This window comes from Scyliorhinus canicula, chromosome 16 (genome assembly GCF_902713615.1).
Source record: "Scyliorhinus canicula chromosome 16, sScyCan1.1, whole genome shotgun sequence".
NCBI lineage: Eukaryota > Metazoa > Chordata > Chondrichthyes > Carcharhiniformes > Scyliorhinidae > Scyliorhinus > Scyliorhinus canicula.
In genome coordinates this window covers 102,011,232-102,035,820 of record NC_052161.1, presented here as the reverse complement: position 1 = coordinate 102,035,820, position 24,589 = coordinate 102,011,232, and the positions used below count along the sequence as shown (strand labels likewise).

Here is a 24,589-nt window from a genome sequence, read left to right as displayed (position 1 = left end):
AGGACGTCCTCCCACCAGAATGGGAGGTCACTAGGGAAGCCAGCACCTGCGCACCCAAAAAAGGACTGGCCAGCAGTGCCTGGAAGGGAATGAATGATCTGAAGTGGTCCACCAGTGGAACCACTACTCAGTTCCAACTCACATTTTCATAAGGGCATCAGGCAGTCTAAGGGTTAAGAGTCCACGGGGATGTCACATACTACCAGCAGATGGGACATCAGCACTGAATATCTGCCAGCCCCTTTAAGATCACCATTTCATGTAAGATCCTGCACAAACGGCATCTTAATCCCTTACTGGGAAGGGCTCAGCACACACAGCAGACTTGCAAGCTTCTGAACAGATCTTTCATGTGTAGTGTTCACAGTGAATAATTTTGTCTTTACGCAGGATAAGATCATCCATAATCGATGGGACAGAGCTAAGACCAGAAGGGGTATCCTGGAGCTGAGGACATTCTCCTCCCATGAGAAGCAGGCTGCAGTGCTCACTGGCATGGACAGCGATCATTTCTGCAAGGAAGCCAAGATCAGCCTCCCCCAAGAGCCTGAGACGGTGCGTCCAGAATACATTGGTCACATGCGGACAATGACTGTAAGTGACCTGTAATGTCACAGCCTGCCTAGTCAATCACTAATTATCTCTTTTCTCTGTTGCAGCCACCAGCAAGAAAAATAGAAAGCAAATGTGGAAAACAGAGGAAACAAGTGCTCGCAGCAAATTGGGCTATAGTGCAAAGAACTGTGTAAAATGTTAAGACGACAAATATAAAGGCCTGTATCTGAATGTACAGAGCATTTGCAGTAAGGTCGATGAATTAAAGCACAAATTGATGTAAACACATGATTTTATGAACCTGTTTTTGAGACCTTGATGAATCTGCAGTGAACAATATGATTACAATTACGGAAACACGGCTGCAAGATGACCAAGGCGGGGAGCTGAATATCCAAAGGTACTCGATATTTAGGTAAGAATGGCAAAAAGGAAAAGGAAGTGGGGTGGCATTGTTAGTTAAGGATGAAATCAGTGCAATAGTGAGAAAGGATATTGGCTCAGAAAATCTAGATGTAGAATCATACTGGGTGAAACTAGAAGCAACAAGGGGTAGAAAACATTAGTGGGAGTTATCCTTCCTGTTGATTCCCATATTTCCCATTTCTTTTACTTTGTAGTTATCATTTTGATCCATGGATATTTGATGGACATATGCTTTTAAGTCGAGCAGAGGAAATGTGTAACTCCAAAAGTGGCAAAACGGTCCACTGTGTTAGCTTTTGAAAAGCAGAACTCAGACTTTCTGGCACCCAAGAGATCGGAAGGATTTGGTTTGATTGGTTGGCTGGTGGCCAAACATCCTATTCTGCCCGGCGACATGCGGTGATTGGGTCTCATCTGTGTGGGATGGTTTTCAGAGAGCCCAGGAAGGGACAGTTGGGTCCTGCACGCTGGAAGAGGAAGCTGTGAGTGGCTAGCTCTCTCTCTTTCTCCAGGAATCTGCCTCGCTGCTGTTTTATGAACCTGCAGAGGGATTTTTGCGACCTTGATGAATCTGCAGTGAACACCATCACAGAAAAAACCTCCAACTGAAGGCCTAGACTGAAGAAAGGTGTACTGGAAGACATCCATCTAAAACAAAGACTTTTATCCTTTTTACTTTTAACATTTTTTTTCTTTACGCCCCTCTTTGTCTTGTGTGTGTAGAGGGTGGGGGTGAGTTAATAAGGGAAGGTTAAGATTTATATAACAATTAACCAGTTGCATATGCTGCCTATTTACTCATAGTTATTGTTATTAATAAAAATTAATTGTGTTTAAACTTACAAACCTGGTGACTGTAGTTATTGGGAAGCAAAAGAGTTTGGGGGCTGGATTTTCCGTTCCTGAGGCTAAGTGCCGACGCCAATGGCGGATCCATTTCACGACGGGAATATTGGCGCGGAAAACGGTTGTAGGATCGCCAGGTCCGGGCTGCATATACATAGGGCTGACACCCCCCCACATAGGCACCGAGCGCACCCCAACCCCAAGCCCACCTCCACCACTTCCCCCACCCTGGCAGACCCTCCCGGCCAGTGGCATGGATCTCGGCCGAGTGTGGCAGTGCTGGACACTGTCTGCATGCCCTCTCTCTCCACAGCCACCACACCGGCTCACGACCACTGAGACCACATGTGGCCCGCACCGTCAGGAACTTGGCCCATCGAACGCGGAGCCTTGCTGGTGGGCCCGCTAATGACATTCCAATGGGTTTGCGACTGCACACGGCACGTGTCTCGATGACGCCGATTTGGAGGGGGCAGAGCATCACCGCCACCTGCCGCGATTTTGGCATCAGGAGCCATTCTCCGCCCGATCGCCGTTCTGATTTCGACGTCGGGCAACAGAAAATTCCACTCTGGGTGTTTTCTAAGATGTAATTATTAATTTTAATTGTGTTGCAACTCTGGGTCAAGTGGGACAGGAATTGACCGCGCACTAGCCAAGGTAACAATGGCATTAAACAGGAAATTAGAGATGCATGAAACAAGGGTGCTATAGTAATCATGGGTGACTTTAATCGACATATAGATTGAGCAAACCAAACTACCAATATGGTGTGGCAGGTGAATTCCTGGAGTGTGTACGAGATGTTTTTTTAGACCAGCTTATCAAGGAACTAACTAGGGAACACACTATCCTAGATTTTGTTTAATCAATGAGAAGGGGTTAATTAATCATCTTGTTCTGCGGGGTCCTTTAGAGAACAGTGACCACAACATGATCGAATTCTTCACATGAAAGGAAAGTTAAGAAATCCGATCTGAAACTAGGGTCCTGAAACTAAACAAATGAAACTACAAAGGTATGAGGTGTGCGTTGGCTAATATAGATGGCGAACTTAATGAAAAGGCATGAAAGTGGATAGGCAATGACTAATATTTAGGGAACTAATGTATGCACTGCAACAGTTATACATTCCTTTCCGGTGCAAAATCACAACAGAAAAAGCGGTTGAGAGATTGATTAAGTGTGGAAAAATAGAATATAGGAGTAAATTTGCAAGTAACATAAAAGGGGACTGTAAAAGCTTCTTGGAGTGCCAGTGGCTGAGTGGCAATATCACTGGATCCCGGGTAATGCTCTGTGATGCGGATTGAAATTCCATAGCAGATGTGAAATTTGAATTGATCTTTTAAAAACTTTAATTGAAAGTCCAATGATGTCCATGAAACCATTGTTGATCGTCGTAAAGGCCCATCTGGTTCACTAATGTCCTTTAGAAGAGGAAATCTGTAATCCTTACATGGTCTGGCCTACATGTGTCTCCAGGCCCACACCAATGTTGTTGACTTTTAAATGCCCAGCTACATTCCATGAAAAAGATCAGAGAAGACAAATATAGTTCCCTTACAGTCCGAAACGCAAGAATTTCTAATAGAGAACAAAGACGTGTCGGAGCAATTAAATAACTACTTTATTTCTGTCTTCACGGAGGAAGACACAAATAACGTCCCAGAAATTCTAGTGAGCCAAGAGTCTCATGAGAAAGAGGAATTGAAGGAAATTAGTATTAGTAAAAAAAAGTCATTAATGGAGCTTGAAGAGGATAAGTCTACATTCCAGGGTACTAAAGGAGGTGGCCTTGGAAATAGTGGATATATTGTTTATCATCTTCACCAGATTCTGGAACAGTCCCGACAGATTAGAGAGTGGCAAATGTAACTATTTAAAAAAGGAGGGAAGGAGAAAACAGGGAATTATAGGCCGGTTAGCTGAACATCAGTAATGGGGAAAATCTAGAGTCTGCGGTACAGGATGTGATAACAGGACACTTAGAAAATATCAATGGAATTAGACAAAGTCAACATAGATTTATGAATGGGAAACCATGTTTGACAAACTTACTGGAGTTTTCCTGAGGACAAGTCGAGCAGACTAGAGAAAGGAGAACCAGTGGATGTCGTGTATTCAGATTTTCAGAAAGCTTTTGATAAAGTTCCACATAAGAGGCTAGTGTGCAAAATTAAAACAATGGGATTAGGGGTAATAAATTGCAATGGAATGGGAACTGGTTAGCAGACAGGAAACAGAGAGCAGGAAAAATTGGGTCTTTTTCAAATTGGCAGGCAGTGATTAGAGGAGTCTTGCAGAGGTCAGTGCCTGGGCCCCAGATATTCATGATTTGGATGAGGGAAAGAAATGTAAAATTTCCAAGCCTGCTGATCGCACAAAACCTGGTGGGAATGTGAGTGGTGAGGAGGATGTTAAGAGACATCAAGATGATTTAGACAAGTTGCGTGAGTGGGCACATACATGGCAGATGCAGTATAACGTGGATAAATGTGAAGTTGTCCACTACGGAAAGAAATACAGAATGGCAGAATATTATTTAAATAGTGATAGATTGCAAACTTTTGACACACAAAGGGACCTGGGTGTCCTCGTCAGTCGCTGAAATGAAATATGCAGGTAGAGAAAGCAGTTAAGAAGGCAAATATTATGTTGGCTTTAATTGCAAGAGGACTTGACTACAGGAGCAAGGATGTCTTATTGCAGCTGTACAGGGCCCTGTTGAGACCACACCTGGTGTATTGTGTGCAGCTTTGATCTCCTTATCTAATAAAGGATATATGTGCCACAGAGAGAGTGCAGCAAAGGTTCACCAGACTGATTCCTGGGAAGGCAGGATTGTTGTACGAGGAGAGATTGGTCAATTAGGCCTGGATTCACTGCAATTTAGAAGAATGAGAGGATAAATGGATACAATTCTGACATGACTGGAAACACTGAATGCAGGGATGTTGTTTCCTCTGATTGGGGGAATCTAGAACAAGAGGCCACAGTCTCAGGATACGGGGTAGGACATTTAGGACTGAAATGAGGAAGAACTTCCTCACTCAGAGGGTGCTGAACCTGTGGAATTTTCGACCACAGAAGGCTGCAGAGTCCAAGTCACTGAATATATTTAAGGAGGAAATATATAGATTACTAGACTCTAAAGGCATCAAGGGGTATGGGAACAGCGCAGGAGTATGGTGTTGAGACAGAGGATCAGCCATGATCTTATTGAATGGTGCAGCAGGCTCGAAGGGATGAATGACCTACTCCTGACGTCCTGCCTGATGTCGTGCCTCTGGCATGCGAGCACATCGAAGGCTCCATAGGATGGGTGGCGGCAACCTTGGTGGTGGCTAACATAGCCCACACTGCATCAGGACATTCCACACAGCACAAGGTCAATCTCTTCATTATGTCTCTGTCACCATGGCCCCAGGGGTGTCTCTACAATATGCCCCCGACAACATTTCCTAAGCCGGGCAGCACAGTGGCGCAATGGTTAGCACTGCAGTCTCACGGCGCCGAGGCCCCAGGTTCGATCCCGGCTCTGGGTCACTGACCGTGTGGAGTTTGCACATTCTCCCCATGTTTGCGTGGGTTTCGCCCCCACAACCCAAAGATGTGCAGGTTAGGTGGACTGAACACACTAAATTGCCCCTTAATTGGAAAAAATGAATTGGGTACTCTCAATTTTAAAAAAACATCGCCTAAGTCCCATGAAAGTCTCGGACTCTTCCATGGACGGTCCTATAACTCTTTCCCCATTCAGTTCCTCGGTCAGCCCCCAATCCTGCACCCACACCCACTCCAGTTCTGTTGACTGTTTCAATTATCTGTTGGCCCGGCACTGAATTTGGAGGGGAAACGTAACTCCAGCCAGTTGGCCTTTAAATGAGCTTTCATGAGATGCGAATGAATGCAAAAATGTTTCTCAAGGTAGATCAGTGGGAAACTCAACATGTCATTAATCCAGACTAGTTTCCCAGTGATGGAAAACTGACTTCCCATCACGCCAAATTTAGTGACCCCTAACCTCCATGATGCCCTATGCTGGTGGGAGTGGAAAATTCTTTTCAATTTATCTGACACCTTTAAAATGCATTGATCGTGGTTAAAGGCATGGTTGTGCAACTAATTAATACAATACAAATGACCAGCGCTATGTTTTATTTTCACATTCCAAAATGGCGACCACCCACATTGGTGGCAGTTCATATTTTATACTCAAGGTATAATTTAACTTCCATTTTTGGGAGGATTATTGGAGGCTTCAATAGTCAACGTATACACCGCGAGGGATTGATCTTGTAGCATCTTGAGATTTATTTGTTCCATTCATAAGTTGATGAGGGCAAAACAATTTCTGTTGTAAAATATGACATGAAATGAAAATGTTTAAGTCGTATATGTGATGGAGACTATGATGTGATGAGTTGCATTATAGAGGGTATATACAATGAAGGAAAGGAATGTCATGATTTACCATTCTATAGGAATGTGAAAAAATATCTTGTTTAGGTCAAGTGGTAACATAAATGTTGAATTCTCTTTCATGTTTTAGCTTCCTTAGAATGAAAAGTGAGCATGTGGCCAATGCTAAACAAGCTGTGGCTCATTTCTCTGAAAAGAGAAAGGCCAAGAGTTAACCTGATAGAGATTTTCAATATTGCAGAAGGGTTTTATTGAACAGATGCAGAGAAGATATTTCCATGTGGGAGAAGACTAAACATAAGACAGGCATTAATAAATCCAACAGGGAATTCAGGAGAAGCTTATTTTCCCAGAGAGTGGTTAGGATATGGAATCTATCACAAGGAGTAGTTGAGGTGAATAATATCACAGATGAGGGAAAAAGGAAGAGATGATTATGCTGATAAGGCCTGATAATGGTAGATGTTTCTGTTCTATATGTGCTCTGTGGTCCTATGTAACAGTGGCCTACATAAATTACATTTCCGATAGCCTGCAACTATAGCATTATTCATAAATTGTACAAAACCAAAAGGAATATCAATGGCGTTACGAAATATTAAGAAGAAACCTTCGAAATCACATTCAACAGTTCTTTCTCTTTGTCACTGAGGTCTAGCACTGTTAAACTTGCGCCTTTAAAGGTTCTGCAGAAATTCAAAACAATATGTTTGATAAAAGTGCCCAGCAGGTCTAAGGTTTTTTGTAAGTCAATGCACATCAGCTCATCAAGGTCATGGTTAGCCGAGAGTTCAGAGCTCCTTACCTACTGAAAGCCAGAAATTGCAGAATAATTTCATTGCATTGAAGATTATCTGCTTTTTCCCTCTTCAGATTAATCCTTGAAAGTTCATCAGAGTCAATCACTGTTGCCAGCTCATTGTTATCGTCCAGGATCTCAGGGAAGCCAACAGCATGCAACTGTGCTAAAGCTGCTCTCGAAATCACAGTGGTAGCCCTAGGAATCAAACACAACAATCATTAAGAACAAAGATAGCTGTAATTCAGGCAATGTTAGGAGTGATACACTTTCTTCACTAGCACTTAGTTTAAATTCATCACAGCCAGATAAGCAAATTTCTCCTATTAAGCATCCACAGTCCAATTAGTTCAAGGATGTACTGACTATTCGAGGGCGGAAAATTCTGAAAAGTAGCAATCACGATCAGATTGCCACTCTTCTACTTTCTTGACCTTGCACTGGAGCTCTGCATTTCAGGCCGGGACTTCCAAACTGAGTCTCTTCAGAAACTTTGGGGGTGTGGTGGGGAAGGGGGGGGGGGGGGGGGGGGGGGGGGGGGGGTACTTTTCTGGGAGTTTCTTCCTGCAAAATTTCACCCCTTATTTCTAGCACTATCAGCCGTGTTTCGGTAAATCTTCATTCACTAACATATTGGAAAGCTTTGGGACATTTAAATATATTTCACTGTGTTAATGAACGTTGCCAGGGGTGGGGAAACTGTTGAGGTGTGGGGCAGATCCGCAGGAGGTTGGGGGTGTGGCGGGTGTCTCAGGCGGGGCTCGATCTAGGTCTTTAATATAGTTACACTGAAGTTAGAAATGCATTTATTTCTTCCAATTCTTTCAGAGTTTTTAGCGTAAAACTGGCAGAGCCCTCCACAATTACCGATTTAAATCACTTAGTTAGGTGGTTCCCAGTGCAGAGCAATTGTCCAGGGGAAGCTAGCGCTTCTGAACATTTGCCGAGTAAACTCTTCCCTGAGAATCTCTGACAAGGATTCCCCAACGCATCTTTGGGGTACCGCCCAAATCTGATTCTGAGGAACCAGGAGGTTACGAATGAATATTTCCGTAGGGTGAAATTGCAGGGGAATTTTCTAGGAACAATGTTTGGACATAACTCTGATTTCTCAGATCTGTGCAGTTTTGAAGGTGTTGCCTCCAATATAAACCCTGTGGACATCAATCCTAAATATGTTTTTATAGCAAACACACCTCAGTGGAGTTACATCGAGGTCAGATTCGATGAGAGTACGTCAATATTTATGCCTCAAGGGAGCTCCATGGAAGCTAATCTGAAGGTCGCCCTAAAGCTGGAAAATAAGGGTCAGGATTGATCATCAGAGAGTCAGGGAAGTTGGAGGGTCCGGGGATGGAGTCAGAGGGTTATGGACAAAGTCAGTGAGTCAGGATGGGGGTCAGAGGATCGGGGCGGGAGTCGGATCGTCAGGGATGGAGTCGTTGGGCCAAGGATGAAATTGGTGGGTCGGGGTGGAGTCGGAGGGTCAGAATTGTCAGGAGGGAATGTTGGTGGGGGGGGGAGGGAGGGTGAAGAGTCGGAAGGGAGTTTGAATGTTGGGGAGGGAGTTGGAACGTCGGGGAGAGGGGGGGGAATAGTCAGAATGTTGGGGCGGGGAGTAGTAAGGGGGAGTTGGAACGCAAGGAGGTGGAGGAGTCAGATTGTCGGGGGTGGGGAGGGTGTCGTAATGTCGGGAAGAGTCATAATGCCAGGCGTGTGGAATCGGAATGTCGGGGAGAGAGTCTAAAAATGGCGAGGCAGAGTCAGAGGGTCAGAGAGAGTCGCAGGGTGGGGTGGGAGGGGGAAGAATCGGAATGTCGGGACAGAAGACAGAGGGTCAGGGAAGGAGTGACAGAGTCAGAGGGTCAGGGGAGAATGGATGGGTCAGTAGAGAGTCGAAGGTTCAGTCTATGAGTCGGAGGGTCAGGGTGTGAGTCGGAGAGTCAGGATGGCAGTCGGAGGGTCAAGGTGAGATTCAGAGGGTCAGGGTGAGATTCAGAGGGTCAGGGCGGGAGTCGAAGGATCGGGGAGAGTCGGAGGGTCAGTGGAGCATTGCAGGATCAGGGCTAGAGTTGGAGGGTCCGGGCTGGAGTCGGAGGGTCATGATGGGAGTCGGAGGATCAGGAGAGAGTCAGGGCAGGAGGCAGAGGGTCAGTGCAGGAGTCAGAAGGTCAGGGGTGTAGCCACCTGGGGTGGCCACGTCCCGATTCCAAAATGGATACTCGCAAAGAGTGCAGGGAAAAATGGACAGCACAGGTGCAAGGTTTCCTGTGGATTGGAACTTGCAGAACCCAGACAGAACTGAAACTACAATCCATTAGCATAGTAATGAGCTATCTCCGGGGACAAAAAGAAACATTGAAACAATCGGTACCAGGACAGACTCCCCGGCGCCAGGGGAGGCTAAAACAAAGGCAGCCCAACGGTTACCTAAGGACCGCCCAACGACCGGGGAACGACCCGTTATTGGAGAGAATCGATACAAACAATTGGGACATGGTCCAATTAATTGGGACCAGGTCCAGGGTCCGCCAAGAAGGGTGCGAAACCTTGGGGACTATAAAGCAGAGTCCACAAGGTCAGAACGCTCTCTTATTTCTCCATCTTCACCTTGGCCTTTGGCTCTCAGCGACGAGAGGCCGCCAAGCACCAGCCAAGTAAGTCTAAGGTCAACGCACGCTACGAGATAGACGCTCCTAGCTACTATTCTATACCAGTTCGAAGCCAACAGTATCAGAACCGGACAAAGGCCATTGTTCCTCTGATTGAGTGGGCACTCGAAGCTAAGTATAGGCGTTTAGTAGTAGTTGTAGTTTAGTGAGTAGAGTTCGTGCATGAGTAATAATTGACTGTGTGAGTAAATAAATGTGCATTGATTTCAAACTTACTAACTGGTGTATCAGGGCGGGAGTCGGAGAGTCAGGGCTGGGGTCAGAGTGTCAGGGGAGAGTCAGAGAGTCAGGGCGGGAGTCAGAGAGACAGGAACCGGTTACTGAGCTGGATGATCAGCCGAGATCATATTGAATGGCAGTGCAGACCCAAAGGGCCAAATGGCTTCCTCCTGCACCAATTTTCTGCTTCTACCATCCAGCCTCAACTCCCGTTTCATCAATGGCAGGAAAATCCGGGCTGAGTCTCACATGAGGTGTCCAATTTTAACTCTCTGTCAGTGAATGGATTTTGAGTCAGTTAAAATCGTGCCTCTATAGATTCCAATAAATTGGAGATTTTTAAGGCCCTGGGCGGGATTCTCCGAACCCCCCCCCCCCCCCCCGGGCCGGGTCGCGGCGTGAATCCCGCCCCCGCCGAATATTCCGGCGCCGGAGATTTGGCAGGAGCGGGAATCGCGCCGGTCGGCGGCCGCACACAGCGGTCCCCCCCGGCTATTCTCCAACCCACGACGGGCCAAAGTTCCGTCCGTTCTATGCAGGTCCCGCCAGCGTAAATTAGGCTAGGTCCCTTACCGGCAGTACTGATGGCGCAGGCGGGCTCCGGGGTCCTGTGGGTGGGGCGCGGGCGATCTGGCCCTGGGGGGTGCCCCACGGTGGACTGGCCCGTGATCGGGGCCCACTGATCCGCAGCGGGCCTGTGCCGCGGGGGCACTCTTTTCCTATGCGTCAGCCGTGTGGTCCTCCACAATGGCAGGCGTGAAGGTGAACACCCCCTGCGCATGCGCGGGGATGACGTCAGCAGCCGCTGATGCTCCCGCGCATGAGCTGCCCTGCGCCGGCCTGCTGACGTGGCGCCAAAGGCCTTCCACGCCGGCTGGCGGGGTGCAAACCACTCTGTTGCCAGCCTAGCCCCTGAAGATGCGGATGCCGAGTGGTGGGCAGCGCGGTAGCATTGTGGATAGCACAATTGCTTCACAGCTCCAGGGTCCCAGGTTTGATTCCAGCTTGGGTCACTGTCTATGCGGAGTCTGCACATCCTCCCCGTGTGTGCGTGGGTTTCCACCGGGTGCTCCGGTTTCCTCCCACAGTCCAAAGATGTGCAGGTTAGGTGGATTGGCCATGATAAATTGCCCTTAGTGTCTAAAATTGTCCTTAGTGTTGGGTGGAGTTACTGGGTTAGGGTGGGGGTGTTGACCTTGGGTAGGGTGCTCTTTCCAAGAGCCGGTGCAGACTCGATGGGCCAAATGGCCTCCTTCTGCACTGTAAATCTATGATAATCCCGCCTGGACCCGCCGCCCTGCTGTGTATGGGAGAATCTCGCCCCCAGTTTTCCGCCGGAGTGAAAGTTCTCGAAAACTGTGGATGTCCACAAAACCCAACTCCTGTCATGCCTTCAGTACAAATGCTAACAATACTTGTCAACTGTGTTTTGCATGAAATAATTGATGAGGAAATTATACATTGGCATGGATTCCCATGCTGCTGGGAAATCCGCGGGCGGGCGGGTGCGCGTGCGCTGCCGGTAGGACCAGAGAATCCTGCCGCCAGCAACGCCCAGTGATATTTTATATATCTCTTCAAAGATATTGTGATTGATTGACCATTAAAGACATGATTCTGTGTTCATGGTCAACAGAATACTCTCCATATACAAATCTATTATTCGTAAATGTTCATCACACCATACTTTTATTTTTTGATTCCCTCTGTTTGTCCCAACACAACCCTACCTCTCCCCCAAATGGTTACCTGTCCCTTTGTTGCCAATTTAATGGACTACTATCCCACCAGCGTCACCAATAATGTTGCACTTTAGAGTTGCCAATATGAAATGAAAATCGCTTATTGTCACGAGTAGGCTTCAATGAAGTTACTGTGAAAAGCCCCTAGTCGCCACATTCCGGTGCCTGTCCGGGGAGGCTGGTACGGGAATCGAACCGTGCTGCTGGCCTGCTTGGTCTGCTTTAAAAGCTAGCGATTTTACTGAGGCTCTTTTTATGATATGATGTTATGTCCCAACAGCGTGGCCAATACTGTGGGTTTCTATTTCTCTTACTGAACCACAAGGCTTTCCTGTCTTTCGGTCAAATGACCACACAACCAGTTAGTCAGTTCAAGTTCAAAGATGGTTTATTTACACACAAGGGTTACTTCGACATGCAAGCACAATATACTACAAGTTAAACTGCACCTATCAACTACAATAACCTATACTTAACTTCAGGCGACCAGCACTGTGCAAGTGGATAAGGCCTTTATCTTGATCGCGTGGCTGGTTTGAAGAAGTGGCTCTGTCTCTGCTGAGCTCATCCATCAGGTAGCGATCATTGGTCTTGGGCTTGGCTGTCTGGTCATTATGCTGCAGTTGGGCTGGCACAGGCCGGATTCAAAGGAGGCTGGCACAGGCCGGGTCCAAAAGAGACTGAACACATGGCTGTGTCCCTTTTTATCCTTCTGAGTTTTGCGCTCTTTGGGGTGGTCCTTATTCTTGGACCCAATAGTTCAACAGGGCTTCGATCACTGCCTTCGGTTTCGGCCAATAAAGGGGCAGGTGCCTTGGTGGCTGGGCGAGTCCTTAGTGGTCATTAACCTTGGCAGTTGGGCTCTCTGAGTAAAGGGAGTGGTGCTGATCAGTCTGTGGCTGTATTGGTTTCTTGAGTGCAGTACTATTGTTCTGGGGAAATGGGCCATTAGAATGCAAACAAGCGGGGGTTTCGGTCAGGTCTAGCTACCTGCGTTTCAAATACACAGAAGTATCTGTCTGAGTCCTGGGTTGGCCATAATTCTCATAGTCCTTTGCTTGTGGCCATCACAGATGGCTACACCTTGTTGATCAGTTGTGCTCCCACTGAGCGCTGACCTTTGTTCTCCTATTCACACATTATGCTATCTTACCTTTTCCCACTATTAGCCCTCTTCAGTCCTTAATTGCACCGTTAATAACCCTCCCCTTGTCTTGTGTTCATTACACCTTTTTCAATCTCTCCTTTGCTCTGATCTCTCCCTGTCCTTCTGTTCTGCCCCACCTCCTCCTACTGTATAATTCATTCCATTTCTATCCCTTTTCAGCTCTGTAGAAGGGTCATATGGACTTCAATCATTAACTCTGTTTCTCACTCCACAGACGCTACCAAACCTTCTGAGTTTATCAGGCATTTACTGTTTTTATTTCAGGTATTCGCTTTGTTTTGTCAATCTGTTCAGGGGGTTCTTGACATTCCCAAAAGATGGTTACGTGAGATGTCATAATATCTAACTAGCTTTAATAACTAGCTTTAATCTAGCTATGCCTGATGGTTTTCTAAGGGATAATACATCTATGGGGCGCGATTCTCCCAGACAGGGAGAAATCGTAAGGCTGGCGTCAAAACCGGGCGGGTTTGACGCCAGCCTCCCACTCCCCGACCGGGAACCGATTCTGGTCCCCGGTCGAGGCTAGTATGCCGCGGCCGTGAACTCCGGCATCGCGGACTTAACGAATTTCGTTAAGCCCGCTTGCCAGAGTTTGCGACGGCTGACGCGTCACATGACGTCAGCCGCGCATGCGCGGATTGGAAGACTCCAACCCGCGCATGCGCGGATGACGTCATCGCTCATTTGCGCAAAACCCGCGCATGCACGGGCCGGGATGCCCCTCAGCCGCCCCGCGAAGTGATACAGCGGGGCGGCGGAAGGACAAAGAGTGCGCGGGAATCGGACCCGCTGCCCGCGATCGGTGGGCACTGATCGCGGGCCCATGGCACCCTTGGCACGGCCGTGGTACTGCCGTGCTAATCGGTGCCATGGTTGCCAAGATCGGGACTTTACGGCCGTTTTTACGAACGGCCAGACCAGGTGTGTTTGCCGTTCGTAAAAACGGCCATAAAGGGCTTGGAATTCGGCCCATCGGCCAGCTGAGAATCGCTGCTCGCCGATTCGTGTCGGGAGTCGGGCGTGGGGGGGGGGGGGAGAATAGCGGGAGGGCGTCGGACTAGCGTGGCCGTAAAAATTTACGACCCCCGCTATTCTCCGCACCGTCGTGAGTGCGGAGAATTGCGCCCATGGTTCTTGCAGCTCAGAAATCATTGTATGCCATAGCATAATAAACCATCTCCATTGTTCAAGCATTCAATCCATTGCTGGCCAGATATACATCCACCTTTCAATGTAGTTAATCGCCACTACATTAAATGCAGTTGATGGAAGTATGTTAAGCATGTCCACGACAGTGTCAGAAAATCACTTTATCTAATCTCTAGTCTTGCTCTCACTGTCCAATTTGTATAGGCGATAACACATGTACATTGTTCATGCCTCTCAGGGCTCTTAAAAGACCAGAATCATGGCCTGATCAATCTTTTCATTTGGTGCAGTCAATATTCTGAGATCTTCTAGCCGCTTAATATTATCTTAACTGCGATTCAGGGAGACCAGCATTTGTGAGCTGATAGGGGAGGCACGGTGGCACAGTGGTTAGCACTGTTGTCTCACAATGGCAGGCATCCGGGTTCAATTCCGACCTTGGGTGATCTCTGTGTGGAGTTTGCACTTTCTCCCTGTGTCTACGTGGGTTTCCTTCCAAAGTGCAAAGATATGCAGGTTAGGTGGATTGGCCATGATAAAAAATTGTTGCTTGGTGTCCAAAGATGTGTAGGCTAGGTCGGGTTATAGGGTCCTTTTTTAAATTCATTTACGGGATGTGGTTAGGCCAGCATTTATAGCCCATCCCTAGTTCCCCTTCTGAAGGTGGTGGTGAGTTGCCTTCTGGCGGTAAGTTGCCTTCTTGAACCGCTGCAGTCCTTCAGGTGAAGGTACACCCACTGTGCTGTGAGGGAAGGAGTTCCAGGTTTTTGTCCCAGCGATAGCGAAGGAACGGCGAAAAATTTCCAAGTCAGGGAGGTGAGTGGCTTGGAGGGAAACCCCCTGGTGGTGGGGTTCCCAGGTATCTGCTGCTCTTGTCCTTCTAGATGGCAGTTGTCATGGGTTTGAAGGTGCTGTTGAAGGAACCTTGGTGAGTTACTGCAGTGCATCTTGCAGATGGTACACAAGGCTGACACTGTTCTTTGGTGGCGGAGGGTTTGAATGTTTGTGGAAGGAGGAGCAATCAAGTGGGCTGCTTTGTCCTGGATGGTGTCGAGTTTCTTGAGTGTTGTTGGGGCTGCACTCATCCAGGCAAGTGGAGAGTATTCCATCACAGACCTGACTTGCACCTTGTAGATGGTAGACAGGCTTTCGGTGGTCAGGAGGTGAGTTATTTGCCATAGGATTTCTAGCCTTTGACCTGTCCTGGTAGCCACAGTATTAATATGGCTAGACCAGTTCAGTTTCTGATCAATGGTAACCCCCAGGATGTTGATTGTGGGCGATTCAGTTTTGGTATTGGCACTGAATGTCAAGGGGCGATGGTTAGATCCTGTCTTGTAGGAGATGGTCATTGCCTGACACTTGGGTGGTGCAAATGTACCTTGCCACTTGTCAGCCAAACCTGGATATTGTCCAGGTCTTGCTGCATTTGGACATGGACTGCTTCATTATCTGAGCAGTTGCGAATGGTGCTGAACATTGTGCAGTCATCTGCAAACATTCCCACATCTGACCTTATGATGGAAGACAGGTCATTAATGAAGCATCTGAAGATGGTTGGGCCTAGGAGACTACCCTGAGGAACTCCTGCAGTGATGTCCTGGATCAGAGAGTATTGACCTCCAACCACCATGCCATCTTCCTTTGTGCCAGGTATGATTTCAACCAGCGGAGAGTTTTCCCCTGATTCCCATTGACTCCAGTTTAGCTGGGGCTCCTTGATGCCATACTCAATCAAATGCTGCCTTGATGGCAAGGGCAGCACTTTTGTCCATGTTCGAACCAAGGCTGGAATGAGGTCAGGAGCTGAGTGACCCTGGCGGAACCCAAACTGAGCATCCATGAGTAGGTTATTGCAGAGTAAGTGCCACTTGATAGCGCTGTTGATGACTCCTTCCATCATTTTGCTGATGATGGAGAGTAGACTGATAGGGCGGCAATTGGCTGGGTTGGATATGGCGGGGTCATGGCCGAGGTAGAGTGCTCTTTCGGAGGGCCTGTACAGATTTGATGGGCCAAATGGCCTCCTTTTACATTGTAGGGCTTCTATGAATTCTATGGGCTGAGATTCGGAGACCAGCATCTGTGAGCTGATTGTCTCCACTTACGTTGCTAAATCCTCATCCTGGCACAGATTAGAGAAGAGAATTTCCCTTGAGTGCTGATGATTAAAAGAGTTAATAGGGTATATCAAGAGAAACTGATCCCTCAGGTGAGGGTGTCCAGCATATAGGGCTATAACTTAAAATTAGTGTTAGCTCATTCAGGAGTGATGTCAGGAATCACTTCTTCACATAAAGGGTAGCAGAAATGTTGAACACTCTTCTCCTAAAAGCTGATGGGGCTGGGAGTCAGTTGAAAAGTTCATATTTGGGATTGACAAGTCATTTTTAGGCAGGGTTAGGCAGAACCAAGGTGGGTGGATGAAATTAAGATATAGATCATCCGTCATCTAATTGAGTGGCAGGAGAGGTTCGAGGGGTCGAATGACCCACATTGCAGCCTAAGAGACAGGAGGCAGAGTCAGCAACTGCAGTGCAGGCAGCCTCCTGAAATCAAAACTAAAACATTGATATTCTTCTCTAATGCTCGGGAATGCCAGTAAAACCTTTTTTTTGGGAGAAAGGGGACATCATTTCAGGGACATGGGGCCATAAAAAAATCTGAGTGGAGCAATGGGGGAGGGGGTGAATCTGTCAGATTATGCTATTGCCCCCATCTATTTTTCTGTATGCCAAAACATTCCAGTGACTTGGAAGGTGCCAAATTTGTTGCTGCACAGATGCACATATTACATATGCAATTCCCATCATCTGCACTGGGATGCAAGGAATACTTGGTGCATCACCATGTTTCTTAGAGAATTAAAAAATTTAAAACTTAAAGCTAGGGGTTGTCTGTGAGAATTATTGACAGAACAATTGATGACAGTAAGCTGTTTAGAAATAGATGCAAACGTTTCAGAAAAATTTCCAACTGGTTCCCCACCACTGCAGCCTGACCCTGGTGCCAATGTCCCCCACCCCACCTGAAATGCATGAGGAAAAACACAATGATGTAAATGACTATGACCCCCAGGACAAGGAGAGTGACGTGTCTATGGGACTGACTGAGGTATCATTATTTTTTCCTCCAAAAATGGCTCCACTGGATAATTGGCCTAAAGATAACTCAGCCTTTATGTAGAGAATTATCACTTTCTCAGAAAAATTCTTTTCCTATATGAGTTACTTGGAATTGTACTAACTTCACATCAACACAATCAAATCGCATTACAATGGGCACTTGTTCATCAAGCACACATTTCATGCCTCTTGCTCCACTTCAATTTAAATTCTGCACATTAAAAGTCATCTGCCATTAATTGACCCATCCACATAACTAGTTTAAAGATCTTTGACTTCTATCAATCACTGAAACTCATCATCAGGTCACATAGCATGACTGCAACAGTCAATATTAGAATTAGCCTCCTACTTATCATTTATAAATACCATAAATAGCAGGGGACCCAGTAAACTCCAATTATCCATGTCTATCCCCGACAGAATTTCATCCATTTAACATCCTATGCTTTCTCCAGCCAAACCACTTTTCAATCCAACAAGCTAATTCGCCGTTCGCTTCCTGAGTTTTAATCTTCTCAAAAAGACTTAAACGTGAAACTTTAATTAAGTACTTTCCCCAAAACAAATTTTATTCACCAGATAATCCTTGTACATGAGTTCAGTTGCTGCTTCATAACGATATCAAGAAAATGGCTCTGTTGCATCCAAATCACTGCTTGCTCCTTCCTATGACTATTTTGATGAGGTTTCACTTGCTCGAGTGGTGACTTGAAGATAGTCAGCATATAGTTTTTCTTTAAACTATTTACAAAGAGCTCATGTCAAACACATTGTTCTATAGACACAGACTATACTGTGTCTTGCTTTCTTGGACCCTGTTATGTATTGGACATTTTGTTTGGCTTGCCGTACTTTGCAAGGCTCCATGTTTTCTCATTAGTTCACCTGAGGCAGCCTTAAAGAACAGTTGCAATGTTAATCAGATAGTCACCTCTAGTCGAATCATGGACCTTTTTTGTGGTGGCTGCATGAATCCTGCAGCATAGTGCTGTCCAGACTGACACTGGTGGGTGGCACCACAGGCAAGGAGACCCCTGTACTCCCCAACGCCTGGGGAGAGGGCGCTTGAATCCAGGAACTCCTTCTTGAGGCTGCTGGCTTTTTTCCTCTGGGTCACTGACATCCTTCACAGTCTGGTGAATATAGCTGGGCCAGAGAGAGTGGCGTGAGTGTGCTGGACTGGTATTTAAATCTGGCACCATGATCTTCAAATCTGTCAGCTGAGGGCAGGCGGACAAATCAGCTGCCAGCCGGACAGGAGACTCAGAGGAGAATTCACTTGCGCATAATTAACGAGGGCCCAAGTGCCTCTGGCGCAGGATCCCCACCATTATGATCATCGGGACAAGCCCCGTCGGAGCCGCCCGCTACTGCACTTAGTCTCGATATGGGAGAATGCTGTCTATTGGTCGAGTGGGATAGCAGCTTCACATGACAGCTGATTACTGGACTGGGACATGAAAAGCAATCAAGGAAAAACTGATTCAAGAGAGAAACCTTCGGGGCTTGAACAATCACAACCTCTTGAAAAGAAAGACAACAAACTGACTTTCTCTCAGTAGTCTTCTTCTGTGTTGTACACTGGAGGAAGGCACTGGTTTGAGCAAATGGAGCACATTCAGCAGCGAAGATGAGCTTTGCAGCTGCATCATTCACTGCTGCTATGTCAACAGGAGAAGTACAATAAGAAGTCTCACAACACCAGGTTAAAGTCCAACAGGTTTGTTTCGAATCACTAGCTTTCGGAGCATGCAAATTTCTAGCTTTCAGAGCATGCAAAACTGGGCTTGCGAAATGCTACCAACTGCCCTGGCTTGAGACAATTCACATCTCTTTAACCTGTGATTATCCCTCTCTCAGTTGCTCCGTCTGGACCTGTAGACTTAATTACCTGTAGACTTAAAGACTTGCATTCAAAGTATCGTATTGCATCTTTGATTTTGTCCATATAAATGTTTCTGGAACCCACTTCTCCATTCACCCGAAGAAGGAGCAGTGCTCCGAAAGCTAGTGATTCGAAACAAACCCATTGGACTTTAACCTGGTGTTGTAAGACTTCTTACTGTGCTCCAGTCCAACGCCGGCATCTGCACAACAAGAGACGTGTTAAACACCTGAGACATGAATGCATCGGATAGACGAAAAGTAGAACAAAGAATGTCCTGAAGACACTGCAGGATACAAGGAAAGTAAGATCCCTCCCCCCAATACTCGTAGGAATCTTATATTGTGAAGGTATTGGTATAATTTTGACGCTAGTTTCAGCATGAGGCTGTTCCGCTGCAAACAACGGTATCCCGAGGTTAGCATGAGAAAACAGGATTGCACCGTCATCAACAATGGAATAAACCCTTCAGCCCGGATCCATAGGACGTTCATGCGCAGTACTATTCAGCTGTAGAAGCTCTGTAGTTTGAGCCTCTGCTTCTTTACTTAAAGAAGAATTGAGTGAATCCATGACTTGTTGGTGATATCCAAATGTGGGCAGCAGTTTATATTCGTGCAAATTATTAAGCTCTGAACTTTCTGTATTGGTTTGATCCAACCAGCTTGGAGTTAAGCATCTCATTCTCCTATGTCATCAGTGGGCTTAGTGAAATAAGTAGACAAATTCACCTTTTTACTACTTTCTTCAACAAAGGGATGATTCTCCTCAAGTGAGACAACAAAGGGAAGAGACAGATCTGCAATCTCCTCCTGTGGTCCAGTGGATGGTGCTTCAGCAATAAAGACCAGCTCACTGTGTAACGAGTGGACTTCCATTTCTACAGCAGCTACTAGGTTTTTCCAGAACTAGGAACAACTTTGGAAATTCGTCCCTGAATATTAGAGAATCATAGAATCACTACAGTGCAGAAGGAGGCCATTCGGCCCATTGAGATACCACCGGCCCTTGGAAAGAGCACCCTACTTAAGCCCACACCTCCACCTCCCATAACCCAGTAACGCCACCTAACCTTTTGGACACTAAGGGCAATTTATCATGGCCAATCCACCTAACCTGCACATCTTTGGACTGTGGGAGGAAATCGGAGCACCCAGAGGAAACCCACGCAGACATAGGGAGAATATACAAACTCCACGCAGACAGTTATCAAGGGCTAGAATTGAACCTGGGTCCCTGGGGCTGTGAGGCAGCAGTGCTCACCACTGCATCGCCCTTCTAAGAGTCTCGTGACTTGACCCTTCACTTTGAGATCTGTGGCCCCTGGCCCCTGTAGCGTTAGTCCAGATGGGGGGATTTCTACTTGCTTAAGCCAGACCTGAAGCCAGCCCAATGTGTGAGATAAGACTTTGAACTCAGCCCCAGTGAACTGTTTAAATTCTGTTCTGTATCCTTGTACTCCAACTCCCCAGCCCAGAACTGCTCGTGTGGATCTGTGATTTCTCTTTGGAATTAGTCAGGTTGAAATGTTGCATTTCCAATTTCCTGAACTTCAAAATGGTTGGAAGCTTGTTCCTGCTTTCTTCCTCCAACTTTAACTTTCGATCTGCAGTTTTGTTTAAAGTGCAGGGACTTGCGCAGAGAAAGCAGGCGGCTCCTCCAGGCTTCGCATCGATGCTCTTGTGTGGCACTGCATCTGGAACATTTGAAAACAAGTGGAAGGATTCGGTAGTTTTGTCGGGCCATTTGCAAGCTTTTTGATGTGTGGAGCACCCAATATTGGGCCCACATACTGGAGCGACCTCTCCCAAGTGCAACGTCTCCCTGAAGTACACCCTGATTTTCCTGCCACAGTTTCATTTGCTGCCTTGCAAACTATTTGTCTTCTCTAACATTAAATCCTCTTTTGTTTGCAGAATCTCCAGCAGTGAATTGTGCAACACATTGATTGCAATGTGGTCATGAATTACCTCATGCTTTAAAGCTTCATAAGTGTAGCTATTGGTCAGTCAGTGTAAGTCGTTAATCAATGAATCATTGGATTCACCTGGCCTTTGGCTCCTCTGGTTAAATATTGTCCATTCAATTGCCAGATTCTTCTTAGAGCTGAAATAATTATTAAAGACTTTCAGTTGGTCTCTTCAACTCCTTGTCATTCCTGGACGTCATTAGCTATGACTCCAATTATATAGTCCTGGTGTTTGTGTGTATTTTCTTGTCAACCAAAAGCTGGTCGGTATCTTGCAAACTGTCTCTTCCAGAGCTCCTATTGCTGCCCTGGCTGCAGAGTCTCGATGTGTTGGAAGGGCTGTGGTGGGGGGATTTTTTCTTCTTGGGCAGTCCCTCAGCATTGAGCTTCTGCTTCAGGGAGGTGGGTTCTGTAGTGGTTGAATAATCCAATCCTAGATCCGCAAACTCTGCCACAGGTTTGGCAGGTGGTGCATGATGAGGAGGGTGGGACGCTCTGGATTCTGTGCCGTCTTTCCGCTGTTTATACTTGGCCTCCGCGTGCTCCATCCTATGCCACTTGAGATGATTGGCGCCCTCGCGGATGCTTTTTCTCCAGTTTGTGTGTTCTAAGGCAAGCGATTTCCACATAGCGGTGGGGATGTTGCATTTATTTAGGGAGGCTTTCAAAGTGCGCGTGTAGTGTTTCCTCTGCCCTCCTGGTGGTCACTTGCCATTGCAGAGCTTGGAGTAGAGCACTTGTTTTGGGAGTCCCATGTCGGGCGTACGGGCAATGTGGAGCCCTCATCGCAGCTGGTCAAATGTGACCAGTGCCTTGATTCTGGGGGTATTGGCCTGGGAGAGGACGCTCACTTTGGTATGCCTATCCTGCCAGTGGATTTGCAGGATCTTGCAGAGGCAACGTTGGTGATATCGCTCCAGGGATTTGGGGTGTCTTCTGTACATTCTCCATATTGCTGATACATACAGGAGGGCGGGGATCATTGCTGCTCTGTAGACCTTGAGCTTGGTGCTGAGTTTGAAGTCTAGGTTTTTGAATATTCTGTTCCTGAGGTATCTGAAGTCTGCACTGGCGCATTGGAGTTGATGCTGGACTTTGTTGTCAATGTCTGCTCGCACCAAGAAAAGGCTCCCGAGGTATGGGAAATGATCTACATTATCCAAGGACTCACTTTGTATCTGGATGGTTGGGGGGGGGGGGGGGGGGGGGGGGGGGCAGTTTTGTGTAGCAGGAGCAGGTTGGTAGAGAACCTTTGTTTTCTGAATGTTTAGCCTGAGGTCCATTATCTCATATACCTCGGTTTGTAGCTCGGCCTCTGAATGTGCGCACACACAGGTGTCGCCTGCGTACTTCAGTTCAATGACAGAGGTTGGGGTGGTCAGGTTCTGGCCTGGAAACGTCAGAGGTTGAACAGTTTCCCACTTGTCAGGTAGGTTAGCTCCACTCCTGCAGGGAGCTTCAGGGAGACAGGGTGGAGTGTTGCTGCGAGGAAGATGGAGAAGAGCATTGCTGCGATGACGCAGCCTTGTTTGACCCCAGTTTGCTCATATTGGGTCTATGGTGGCTCGGTTGGTGAGGATCACAGCTTGTCATGGAGCGGGCGAGCAATGATGACAAATTTCTGTGGGCAACCAATTTGAGGAGGATGTTCCACAATTCCTCATGGTTGACAGACTCAAAGGCCTTTGTGGGATCAAAGAAGGCCATGTACAGAGTTTACTGCTGCTCCCTGCACTTTTCCTGGATTTTTCACACGCTGAAGATCATGTCCATTGAACCTGTTGATGTGCGGAAGCCTCAGTAAGACTCAGGAAGGGGGAGTGGCAGTTCAATGACTGTCAAAACTGTCCGTGGTTCACTGTCCACTAAGGTATGCTTCAGTTTTGTTCTTCGTTGTTGCAAAGTCAAGTGGTTCCAAGGTCTTCACTCCAATTTATCAACCTGTGCTCTGTTCCTTAATCTGTGGCTTCCAGCGCTGCCACTAAGTTTTGGTGGGTTTTACTTAATCCATGAATGATTTGAAGATACTCGGTATACAGTTTTTCCTGAAACTATTTATTAAGAACTATTTACAAGTCCTCATGGTACGTTCATTGTTCTATGGACACGGACTATACTGGGTCGTGCTCTCTTGGCGTCTTGGGTGACTGTGTGGAGTATGCACTTTCTCCCCGTGTCTGCATGAGTTTCCTGTGGGTGCTCCAGTTTCCTCTCACAGTCCAAAGATGTGCAGGTTAGGTGGATTAACCATGCTAAGTTTTCCCTTAGTGTCCAAAAGGTTAGGTCGGGTTACTAGGTTCGGGGATAGGGTGGAAACTTGGGCTTAAATAGGGTGCTCTTTCCAAGGGCCGGTGCAGACACGATAGGCCGAATGGCCTCCTTCTGCACTGTAAATTCTCTAATTCTATGTGGAACTGTCACCAATATTAACCAACACCCCTATTTGTTTTACTGAGGATTCCAAGATGAATCAAATTGTGCCCGAATGACACTAAACAACTTCATATTTTTTCAAAGCATGCAAATCTTATAGACTGGTGATAGCAAGATGTGAAAACTGTCCCTAGTTTTCACTGTTTAAGTGGATAGGAAAAAGTTCAATTGCCACATCTGTCTTTTCCTAATTTCTACATTTTTCATGGAACTATATAGAATGACCCAGAAATGGGGGGATGGAAACAAGCCACTTGACTCAACCAGGCTGGGTCTATGTTTATTCTCCATAACAGCAGTGCCAAGACCCCCAACGAGGACCAGGTGGAAATAATTATCGATCGTCCCGTGGGGCTGGTGGAGTACAAGGTGTGGGAGGCCACCTAGCTGGCCAAGCAGGGCCTGGGCAGTTGGTTGTCCCAATGGGGACTGTGATTGTGGATAGTTACTACCATGGGAAGATTATTGTAAATAATTAAAATAATTTTGTAAAAATAAATCTTTGTTTCCTACTGCTGGCTTCCTCAGTTTTTAAAATAGAATCACCAGTAATGGCGATATTTAAACAATTATCTGAAATGAAATGAAAATGGCTTATTGTCACAAGTAGGCTTGAAATGAAGTTACTGTGAAAAGCCCCAAGTCGCCACATTTCGGCACCTGTTCGGGAAGGCTGGTACGGGAATTGAACCGTGCTGCTGGCCTGCCTTGGTCTGCTTTCAAAGCCAGCGATTTAGCCCTGTGCTAAACCAGCCCCATGTAGTGCATTCCACTGCTTCATAACCTTCCATTAAGCAGATATTGTTTTCTGCTCTGTAACATAAATGCCTCAGGCTTAGGGGGAAACAATTGGATAAGCCCCAAAAATGGGTGCAAGAATCAGAATGTGCGATTAAATTGCATTCACTCCTTTTGACAAAGGCAGCCTTCAAATTCTGAATGGTAGTAGCATGCAGCCCAGTACTGTGTGTTAAATCGTTGCACGGGATGGAAGGAACAAGTTCACACAAAGCCTGCACCACTTGAAGCTTAACTTGACTATTATAGGTAGCCTACATCTTTTAAAATGGAGATGCATTCCGGCTCCAGCAGGGGCTGAAAGTGGCTGGGAAGACAGTTAAAGCAGGAAGAACTACATATAATGACTTAAAAGGGCAAAGAGCCCTAGAA

At 46.7% G+C, this 24,589-nt stretch overlaps 1 protein-coding gene and 1 long non-coding RNA gene across 8 annotated transcripts in view; one reads left to right on the top strand and one right to left on the bottom strand.

The window, feature by feature from the left end:
* The window catches only part of nphp4 (nephronophthisis 4), a 591,121-nt gene that overhangs the window by 143,621 nt on the left and 422,911 nt on the right, over positions 1–24,589 (bottom strand). For all 7 annotated transcript variants that reach the window (XM_038821764.1, XM_038821765.1, XM_038821766.1 and 4 more), the window contains one exon: positions 7,058–7,249. In XM_038821764.1, coding sequence (XP_038677692.1) covers positions 7,058–7,249 — 192 coding nt within the window. The remainder of the gene's footprint in view (positions 1–7,057; positions 7,250–24,589) is intronic.
* Positions 311–1,821, top strand: LOC119979489. The gene is made up of 3 exons (XR_005463740.1): positions 311–555; positions 660–970; positions 1,176–1,821. It is a non-coding gene; the product is annotated as an uncharacterized LOC119979489 (long non-coding RNA).